The 11020-nt window shown below is 37.2% G+C and overlaps 1 protein-coding gene and 1 long non-coding RNA gene across 3 annotated transcripts; one reads left to right on the top strand and one right to left on the bottom strand.

Moving 5' to 3' along the window:
- The first annotated feature begins 354 nt into the window (after positions 1-354).
- On the top strand, positions 355-5429 carry si:ch211-214p13.9 (cell surface glycoprotein CD200 receptor 1). Of its 2 annotated transcripts, XM_056388542.1 has the most exons (7): positions 355-1101; positions 2138-2194; positions 2995-3303; positions 3846-4109; positions 4493-4589; positions 4688-4730; positions 4841-5429. In XM_056388542.1, exons 1-7 carry the CDS (start codon positions 1032-1034, stop codon positions 4907-4909), a joined length of 909 nt encoding a protein of 302 aa, XP_056244517.1. In that variant the 5' UTR covers positions 355-1031; the 3' UTR covers positions 4910-5429. The 2 variants fall into 2 exon arrangements, with proteins under 2 accessions (XP_056244517.1, XP_056244518.1); XM_056388543.1 differs by lacking the exon at positions 2138-2194 and having other exon boundaries at positions 359-1101.
- Positions 5430-5540: 111 nt separating this feature from the next.
- On the bottom strand, positions 5541-9676 carry LOC130177098 (uncharacterized). Its single transcript, XR_008828968.1, has 4 exons — positions 9238-9676; positions 8482-8501; positions 8360-8400; positions 5541-7990 (listed from the first exon to the last, which is right to left on the bottom strand). It is a non-coding gene; the product is annotated as an uncharacterized LOC130177098 (long non-coding RNA).
- Positions 9677-11020: the final 1344 nt, after the last annotated feature.

Genomic DNA, 11020 nt, shown 5'->3' with positions numbered 1-11020 from the left:
CTTGCTAAGCATGAAAGATTTTGATTGAAATCCATAATACTTGCACTTAGTGACAAGTTCATTAGTCACAATGTAGCTAAAACTATATCGGTCTCATAAAATAACCCTGAAACAAATTCCACCCTCATGAAGGCTGTAAATTTAATTTTTAAAACTGTTTTAGAGAGGTGTTGATTCAACTTCATGGTAATTTTGAACGCTGTATTGTTACATTTTGTTGTGTCATCCAAAAATGTGTGTGTAATATTTTGTCCACTTGATTAAATCAATAAAGGTGGACTAAATGTTAGAAATATATTTTTCATTCTCATGCAGTACAATATCTCTGCCTGAGTTTCAACAAAAACTGAACATTATAATGTTCAAGGATGTAAGATTTATTGCAGGACTGTTGTTTTACACTGAATTACTTATGTGAACCCCAGGTGGCAAGGTTTCCATATAGGGTGATGCTACTGGACACACAAAGTGAATGCGTTCTTAACACAAGAATGGAGCACATAGTTTTGATAATAGCATAATTTTACTCTGAGCACAGTTTATAACTGCTTTATAATGCTGCCTTGCTTGGAGTGTTCACATGCTACTTTGAAAAAGTGTGATCATGTGACTGGCAGGAAAGGAAACTGGCGTCTTGACTTATCAGATCACATCCTGTGTGGGGGGGGAAAAGGCAGATGTCTGAGTGGAAAGCGGTTTGGAGAGGGGGAAGAGTAAAAAGGAGGGAGGGATTTGTAAGTCACATGTCCTGTACATTTATTTAGCATGACAGGTATCAAGGATTTTCAGTTTGTGTGGATGAGGTGGAGAATCTGCTCTACTCAGACGCCAAGCTTAAAGGGCATAAGGATAGAAAGTGAAATTGCATAAGGACGGTACATGGCTTAAAAGCACGAGACAAACAACTCTGTTCGATATTACTCCAGATAGAATTCAGGACTGAGGATTTACTTAAAGACTAGACTTGATGCTTCTCTTACTTGTGTGAGAGGCCCAAGCAACTCAACAGACGAACCTGAATACAACTGGAGATGAGAGACATGATGTGGATTTATGCTGTTATCATCTTCTTGGTGTCTGAAGCATGGAGCCTGCAGCCAGGTTTGAATATTAACATATTTTACTCACATATGGTTTAATACTTGATATTTTTTAGCCTTGATAAGATGCAGGTTTTAGATGCAAACGTGGCTTTTTAGAGATGCACATACCCTCCACAAAGACAACCTCGTACGTAGTTGTCTCCTCTTCTCTTGACAGATACACTATAAGATAACATTGTACATGTTACTACACAATTTTTATACTGTATGAACGTGTCATTTGTGGTACTTTATACTGTATGTAAATATGTTGCGGGAATGTATTGCTGTTACCTGTAATGTAACTCTTAATATCACGCTGTCATAATAATTTCTTTCATTACTGTGTAATCTGTGACATGTAGGTAATATGATCGTGGTGTGACTCAGTGTAGACAGTCAGTGGAAAGAACATGCACGGAGGTGGGGTAATGCAGAAGCTGGCAAGGGAGGAAAATGTTCCATAGCAGATGTATGAAAAAATAACCCCATATTTTCTGAAATAACAAGCAGCATGCTGCCACTTTGTTCTGCAGTGAATCATGATTTCAGAGTAAGGTAACATGATGCAGCTTTTCTCCACTGTGGGGGTCTCAGAAAGATGAAAGACAGACTTCTGTGTGAGAACTGTGGTTTTACTGTCCCACCACATACACTGTTTTACTCAGCCCTGTCAGATGTCAACACATTTCAGACCCCCATAACACATTTCAGTAAACATCAGCCATTGAAACCTTAACTTTCCAATTCACATCTTTGAAATAACGATGGTAATGTCACAAAAGCACAACAAACCTCACAATTTTTCAATAACAGGAAATAGAGCAGTATCTCTCACAACTGTTTATTTAATCTTTTTAATAGCACCGCTTAACAGCTCAACTAACTAACTGACTAACTAACTATTTAAACTAAATGATGAATAACAGATAAACCACCATGATTGTTGCTCTGCTGATTAAACACTTCTTAATCACTAGCTGCTACTTTCTGACTGAAAACAAAACACACTATTTTACTTACTTTTTCCTTACATTCACTACCATCTCTTTCAGGTACTAATCAAGGCACCTCTGTGAACTCCAGCACGACTAATGAATTAAAAGCTAATGGTAAACTAATTTTCCTATTTTTCTCTCCACCTATTTGCACCACTAAAATAATTAACATCAAGTAAGTCGAGTGAAGGCACAGGAAGTTGAACATGACAATTTGCTTTTCAAAAAAAAAAAAAAAAAAAAAAAAAAATCCCCTTTCCTCATTAATCCTTATTTCAAACATTAAGCACTTTTTTAGTTGAAATTAATTGAAAGAATGAAAAAAAATGCTTTGAACCAGGTTACTTCTGAAGTCATTATTTTCTTGTTTATTTTTGTATGTCATGAAATAGAAAAAAGAGGTTATACCAAAGTACTACTTTGAAAACATGGACCTTGTTAGCCTTGCATTGTTATTCTTAGTAATAATTTCTTTTGAAAGATCGCAGTTTATAGTTTTCAGTTCATTTCAGATGACATTTTATTATCATTTTAGTCTTATCAAATGTTTAATCCAAAATAAAAATGGATGCCAAGTAGTTTTTCTCATGGGACAAATCAAATCATCATAAAGTAACCGTATGATTTATTTTATACCTCATCCTGTGATATCTTTTAGTTTAAAGTCATATCTGTGTTGCATGCTATTTATAGTTTGTTTTATTTTATTTTTAAGTTCTTCTTTGAATGTCCATGTCCCATAGAGAATTTAATCAGTATTTTTCTTTCAGTTTTGCATGTTTGTAAATGTATATAAGAACATACATACTGTGTATATTGTTTAATGATAGAGCAAACCCAAACCATTTAATCAGCACAATCACAGCATTACTATGTGTAAAAATAATACAACTCTGCTTTCCCTGTTTTTTCAGTTACCAGATATTTAGAGTTCAACCTCGGGAGTGATGCTAACCTGAATTGCAGTGATAAGACATGGAATGAGACGATATATGTTATCTGGACGATAAAGTCAAATAACAAATCGTGTAAGATATCTATTAGTGATAAGGGTGGAGACTCGATGGACTCCTGCAATGATGGCAAGTCACTCCGAAACACATCCAGATCTCAATCCTACCTGCACATCCCAAACTTCTCAGTTAAAGACGTGGGGATCTACACATGTGAGCAGACTTTCAAAGCTGGACTGGAAGCCTATGGGACCAATGTAACTATCATAGGTAGGACTATTTATTTTTCAACTCACAGGGAGAAATAACAGCAAAGAACCATATAATCAATAAGGGTGACTTCTAAACCGGGTCAGTTCATTGAAATCACACAAAAATGAAAAAAAACCCCGGCAAATTCTGGTTATTTCCAGTAACATACGTACATGAATGCGGATAGTTTCAGATTTAGAAATGACTTCCACTGAACCTTCTCTCCCACATAATGGGGGACAATGAAAATTCATTTCTGTTACTCCGAAAGGCCTTGAGTGTAAATTAGAAAAACCTAATACCTAATAGCAGTATGCCTTTCAAGAGACAATCTCCCAGTTACTGAGGATAATTCATCAACCTTACTGCTGATGGTTTTCATCTGGAAATATTTTATACTCTGTGTAAGAAATAGTGAAATTCTAAAAAGGTTGAACCTATTAAAACTACTTGGTGTAGTTGGTGTAATTGTAAATTTTTTGGTGATTTGGTTGAACTTTTAATAAGGCAAGCTGTAGCCTATTTGGAAAATCTTATTCCTCCTGTTTTGTCTTTTCCAGTTCCTCCCAATATATCAGCCTGGCTAGAGCAAGGGGAAAACAAGATGGTAGCTGTGTGCAAAGCGGAAGGGAAACCTGCTGCCAACATCAGCTGGAGTCATGAGGGAAATTCAACAACTGTGGAAACACACCTTGCCTTTGGATTTATTACTGTAGAGAGTCGTCTGGAGCTCGCAGAGGGCATGGATACAAAGAACCTGACCTGTGCTATCAGGCACCGGTTCTGGAAAGAGCCGAAGATTCTGATTCTGAACCCCACAGAAGGTCAATCTACTAGAGAAAAAGTACAGAGGTTTACACCAATCAGCCACAACATTAACTGGTTTTAATGTTGTAACTGATGGGTGTATATCCTAGGCCATTCTGAACCATCAGTAATTTGATTCAAAACTTATGTTGTAGTATGAATCATTTTCCATAACTTCATGGCTTCAGTCAAAAAATACACCGATCAGCCACAACATTACGACCAGTTACCTGTTTTAATATTGTGGCTGATCGGTGTATTTAGAGTTTATTGTGTTTTTGGGTTAAAGGCTGATTCATTATGTTGTAGTGGTATTAATTCTTTCTAATTACATGTCATATGTAGTGTTGATGACCATTAGATTATAAACAAACCTTTAATCTTCTCTCTCCCACTCCAGGTCATTTTCTTTGGCTGTTGATCCTTATTGTTGTTGTGGTCGCTATATCTGTGTTGGGATTCTCATTTTTTGCGCATAAGAAACTGCCATTGTTGAGGTAAGAAGTTTAATTTCATAAAAAAACGAATGACAACAGCCATTTGCAAGCTCTTTTGTTGAGTCACCGAGCACGTTTGTGTGTCTACCCTTTGTCAGGCCATGCCAACAGCCTGCCACGTCACCATCAAAATCGCCAACGGTATGAACTTTTTCTGCAACTTCCTCTTTATTTTATAGTTCAGTGTGTGTTACTGTACATTGCCACATTCATGACACCTCTATCTATCTCTTTTTTTTTTTTTTTCTCAGATAGAGGATGTGGAGGAGGTGGAGCCCTACGCCAGCTATCATCAACGTGTGAACTCTATCTATAACTGAGCTGCAGATTTGTTCGCAATGACTCCTGCGCATGCATCACACGGGCAAACTTAAATGCTCGTAGGTCTTTTTGAGAAACTGAAGGCTGTGAAACTGAGAATTGGTGAAATAGTAGAGAGGAGTGAGATGACTTCTGATAAGGGAAGGAAAGCCTCTCAGTTCTGTCCTAACAAACACTTGACTGATGGAACAGGGGATGTACCTAATGTCACACACTGGCTCCCATGAACAATACATGCAGCCCACTACTCTGTAGGTGGGTCTCACAGAGAACATTATTAATGACTACAAATGCAACTGCTGAAGCGGAAAGAATGCCTTCTTCATATAGATGCAACATTTCTACTCTACAGAACTACAGACTTTCGATGTTGCTGATGAAATACATGGGCTGTAGTAACACGCACGTAATTCAGTGACACACTTACTTCAAGATAATGAGTACAACATTATGTAAAGTATTCATATTATGGGTTGATGTATGATATGTAATTACACATATTAAAAATACTTCTAAACACATTGATTTAATTTCCACTGTGGTCTACAGAATGAATGAGAACTGTAAAAATAGTGCATAAGAACAAGTTAATTAATTAGAGTGAATTTGAATTTTCCAGTACTGATCACGTGTCAAAAGTTAAAGTAGCGTGACAAAGTGTGAAAAGATAAATGGCAAGATGACATTTACATTCTTTGTAGACAAGCAGCAACAATTTGAACGATAGCTCACCATATGTTATCTGAATGAGGAATATCTGCATTGAACCATCCAAATAAAAGGAGGATTATTAGAGGGGTTAGGCGGATATGAAATGGAAACTGGAAAAAGGGAGTCTTCTGCCATCTACTGGTAGATCAGAATATAGTCCATCATCATGATCATGCACCATATCACTGTCCATGCTAAGATGTCTGAATAATGTTAATAGTATCCAACCATCCATTAGCTATACTGTTTATCCTTTTGAGGGTCTGGGGTCCTATGCTCTTAAATCAAACGCTGAAACAACTATAATTTGTCTTACCCTCATTAATTTTGTTGTACAGAAAAGAGGTAGCTGTCATTCTACAGTATATATATAATTCTATTATATAATTGCCTCTCTCTGAAATGTAGGAAAGAATGACTTATTATTTATATGTAATTATTTACTAAAAGCCAAGTAGATCATTGCTGTGACTTCTTTCAAATATTTTCTAAAACTGAGTTGATTGATACAACAGAAAGATGAACAAAAGTGGTACATTTAATCAGTAATAAAGATCAATAATACCACAATGAAACAAAGATAATTTACAGTAAAGTATTGTACACTACTCCACCACTTCACATGTATCCAGTCAAACATATAAATAACCCTGTAGTTAGATACAGGCCTACACAAAAATGTGTGTATTTTCCGCATGCACATACAAAACATAAAACATGCAACTTCTCAAGACTTAAATATGTATTTGTAGTATATGGAGGTGGTGTGGCAGTAGTTCTCAGGAGCAGTATGCTGTAAAATAAACAGAATGCATGCATTGTGGAATTTCATAAAGATTATATTCTTCCATCCTGAATATGATAAAGTAACAATGGCACAAATTGCACACATAATTTTAGTTTTATTGTGTGAACTACATTTGTGCCACATTTTTAGTCTGGGCATTTAAGCAGTGCTCGTCAAGCCTTGCTGATACAGCTTAACATTAAAGGTGGAGCAAAGCTATCACTCTGTTTCAACAAAAATAGACCATGATAGATATCAAACTCTTATCTGCAGTGGAAAATAGTGAAGAGACAGCAGATGTCCTCGTATTAGCCAGCATGACTGTAAAGTCACTGGGCTTCTTCAGTTCCACTTTCTGTTTTTAGGGTCACCGAGCTGTTGTTGCTCCTTTTGTGTGCTAGAAAACAAATTCTTCTACTTTAGCACATGAACCCTGAAAGCTGAAAGCAACAATCTTGATGTCAATTTTTTCTTTTTCTACATAACTAGTATAATTCAAAAAAATCCACATAGTGACTTTAAAATCTTAAGTCATTGATGTCATGTCGTAAAAAGCAATAGCATTTGGAGATGCTGGTGCTCCTGGAAAGTTTAAAACTGTTTTTGCCATAGTGGCAAAACATTTTTCTTTGACTTATTACTTCCAGATAACGTGTTAATGTCTCGGTGTTTCAGGCATCAAACATAAACAATATAAATTCTTAAACCTTAGATATCCTTTTGTAGTATATCTGTGCAGTAATTCTCACTAGCGCACATGCACACGCACACACACACACACACTCACTGCATCAATTTTGTTGACAAATTTTTCTAAATACAAAACTTATACATTTAGAATCATTTCAAGGTCACATAAAACTTCAACTCAGAGAGGCTTTAAGATTTCACTCATTCATGTCATGCTGTAGCAAGCAGTTGTATGTCGGACACTACTGGATTTGTTGATTCGGAGATGCTGCTGTTCTTGGAGATGAACTGAACCTTTTGCATGTTCAAGTCTTTAAGCTCAATCACAAGGCCCAGTTTCCATTGACTTACTGCTTCCATATATTTAGTTAATGTTGTAGGTTTCACATTCTCCCAAGGTTGAGTTTCTTCTGTAAAGAGGTCAAATGCGATACAAGTTTCTCTGCTGGAAAAAGGAAAACCACAGTTGTGTGCAGACTTGATGTCCCCTTACAAGTGAAGGGAAACATCTTGGGGTTGGATGGTTTTTTTTTTTAATTTCTTTCAGTTTTTTCATTGAAGATCAAGTTTTGAGAAGTTCAACTGGAAACTTTGCACTATTGCACGCTATTACAGAATTTTAGACAATTTTTCCTGCTGATGATATCATCTACTAGTCCTGCATCTTGCAATAGCCCGATTGAAATTTCCCTCTTGTGTATATTTACCCCATAAGTACATAATCATCTGCACATTCTTCTTTAGATGAGCACTCAGAATCCTGTTCAGCTGGAAGTGCTGCTGGGACATTAACTGTGGCATAGTCACAGTCATTATCAGGTATAGCTCTGCTTGTTCTTGATCCTTTGGCAGTACCGTGGTCAATAGAGGCGTATGTTACGTCCTCAGTAGGCTGTAGTGACATAAAACACGAGAGAGAGAGATGGTAATTCTGCTGACCAGAACATGTATGCCAAAAATAATTTATTTGGCTTTTTTCGTACAGCGCTACTGCAACTAGCACACTTTTTGATGTGGCTACTGGCTATGACTTCCTGTGGATGAAAGAAACAGCCTCACCATTTTTTTTTTTTTCTTTCTTTTTTTTTACAGCAGAGGCCTCACACCAATGCTCACCAAGTATGCAAATCTAGTGAGGCAGCACCTCTGACTGGGCCATCATAAAGAAACATCACCATATCCTATGAAAAGCTGCAACTGATAACTATGAAGATTTATGCTCAACGAAAATAGACTCAACAGTGGTGTGGTGCCGGCCTACCTTATTATCTGCCCCGTATCCACCATCTGATGAAGAGTCCCCTGAAAGAGAAAATACCAGTTTATAAATGCAACAAATATAGCTGCTGAATACTATACATACTGTGATAAATGTAGTTTTACCTTTCCTTTTCTTCTTTATCCTGAAAACAAAACAAATTGAAATGGTGAGACCCCATTCAAATCAACATATACATGGTATTATAAAATCCACTAGTGTGGCATAAATCTAACCCAGGAAATGTTCATTCTACTTCCCTTTAGCTGGTAATTATGACTTTCACGTCATAAAATAGCATAAAACATAAACTAATATCGGAAACTGTATTTCAGATGTGTAACTTTTGCTCCACTGCAGTGTTTCCTTGACAGCTTAACAGATGACAGAGTGTGTTAGAACAGGAAACACTTTGCGTATGTCTACAACCCACATTTGTCTATGCCCAACTGTCTATTTCAGTAACTAACACCACAGGACATGGGATTTTGGATGCTTCTAGGTCACCATCTCAGATTATTTTCAAAAAAATACGTAATGTGGCACACGGCAACGCTTATCCCAATTCTTTTTGTCTGACTTGTTACTGAGGAAGACATTGGCTGTTACTATTCTCGTCCACTAACCACTATTTCCTTGATGAAGCAAATGCAGTAACTGCTCGCCACAAAGCCAAAATGCACTACTTTATTTAAGTGTCCACTGCCATCTTACATAGTGCCTTTTAAATGGTCTTGCCCACATTTTCTTCTGATTTAATCACTGCCCTTCTGCAGCCGTCTCAGGGAAGCCTTTGAATGTAGGCTAATAATCATATGCTGAAATATTACTTTGAAGTTTGTAAGTATGTGTACTATGCGTGTCTAAGAAAGATTACTTACCCTGAAGTGCAGTTTCCCATGATGAAGCCACAGAATCTGGATGTTCACACTGTATGTGTCAGCAGGTGGCAGGTACCAGTGACCGGCTGCTTGAGAACAAGTGTACGCCTGTCACTGTAGTAGACTCTGATATCACTGATGTGCACACAGGCCACAGCATATGCCTGTGTCTGTGTCTGTGTGAGTGTGTGTGTTTGTGTTTGTGTGTGTGTGTGTGTGTGTGTGTGTGTGTGTGTGTGCGAGAGGGAGAGAGAGAGAGAGAGAGAATAGACTGCTATTCTGATTTCCTGTGTGTGATGGTTTCTAATGCAACACTCACTCACGCACACACCCACACACACATGCACATACACAAATGCATATACTCGTGTTGTTGTAGGGGAAAACCTCAAACACATTACAGCGTCAACGAACTGCAAATAAAAAACAAAAACACAACAAACAGAACATACAGTAGGGCAACTATTTTTAAATGAATAAAGTATTAAAAAAACTGTTGGCGAGTGAAGACTGCTCTTTATTCTGCTCAGACGCTGCTGCTAGAAAGACACATTGTTGAGTTGAAATGTAAATTTTCAATGCTTTCCTCTCACTGTATTGGTTGGGGGGCAGAAGTATCAGGAGCGGGTACCTCAAACCTAAAACATCTGCACTGCGACGTACTGCAGGGGGTAAGAAGATCAAGGTTCAGAGAGCTAATCTTTAACTATAATGTTTGCTTTTGTTGCTGTATTGTCTCATTTGCATGATGGTGCAAATTTTCTTGATTAGCAATATGAGGAAGTCACTGACCTTTTACCACTTTCAGTGGAAAGTCCAGTTTACTTTACAAACCATGTCTTTGTCAGGAGTAAAAAACAGACTAATCTGTCATCAAAAATAGGTTGTAATATGCTCAGTGGAGTAACACCTGTTTGGTAGGTTTGAGAAAAGTGACGCACTATGAGGAAAATCTACTGAACTGCAAGCGATTATGTCAGCAGTCAAATATCAGATGTTTTGAATTGGAGATATTTTACAACTTTGTTTGTATATTCAGAATGTAACCATGCATTCATATGCAACAGGTGGCTCTTTGTTATACACTGGATGGCGCTGTTGGAAAGGTCTGGGTGTGATTCACATACCACAGGATATGCCCTCAGTTCAAGGGCGTAGGTTTGGGCTTAACATTGGTAGGGACACAACAACCCCTACAAAACAAACAGGGCTTTTTAATGATGTGAACATGAATGGTTTATTAACATATCATCTGTATTTACCTGTATTTATATTTAAATAAAAACCATAAATGGTAGCAGATGAAGGATTAAAAGAAAGTAAACTTTAGGATATTACTTCTTAATGGAAAAGAGAGAAAAAACTAACAATGTTTTTGCATCTGACATCGACATGTTTATATTCATTAGGTCTGCCAGTGTTGCACTTGCCCCCTCCCCTTTTGATTTCATATTTAAAACCACAGTAAAATGCTGCTAATCCAATCCAGTGATGCATCAGTATTAACAATCTAATTATGTAAGGCTGGGCTATGTTAGGTAGCTAGCAGGTTTTCATTTTAAATCAGTGGCTGTGCCAATTAGTTTACTACCCATTACTATGCTGATGTCTCTTTTTTGGTGGCATGATATCTACAAAGCAGAAAACATGTAGGCATGGACAAAATGTTGGCAATAAAGGAAAGGGATGCTCAAGGTGTGGACTGACACTGATAAGTAAATGTTGTCAGCACATTAATACACTCTCACCTCCTCCGTGTCTGCAGTAAGTTTGACATTTGTAC

The sequence above is a fragment of the Seriola aureovittata genome, chromosome 11, assembly GCF_021018895.1.
Source record: "Seriola aureovittata isolate HTS-2021-v1 ecotype China chromosome 11, ASM2101889v1, whole genome shotgun sequence".
Taxonomy (NCBI): Eukaryota; Metazoa; Chordata; class Actinopteri; order Carangiformes; family Carangidae; genus Seriola; species Seriola aureovittata.
This window is presented reverse-complemented; position numbering and strand designations above follow the sequence as displayed.

Excerpts from the sequence above, each read along its gene's own strand:
- si:ch211-214p13.9 (XM_056388542.1), top strand. The coding sequence starts at position 1,032 with ATGAGAGACATGATGTGGATTTATGCTGTTATCATCTTCTTGGTGTCT. Across the intron at positions 1,102-2,137 it reads AGCATGGAGCCTGCAGCCAG|GTACTAATCAAGGCACCTCT; the intron begins GTTTGAATATTA and ends CATCTCTTTCAG. Across the intron at positions 3,304-3,845 it reads GACCAATGTAACTATCATAG|TTCCTCCCAATATATCAGCC; the intron begins GTAGGACTATTT and ends TGTCTTTTCCAG.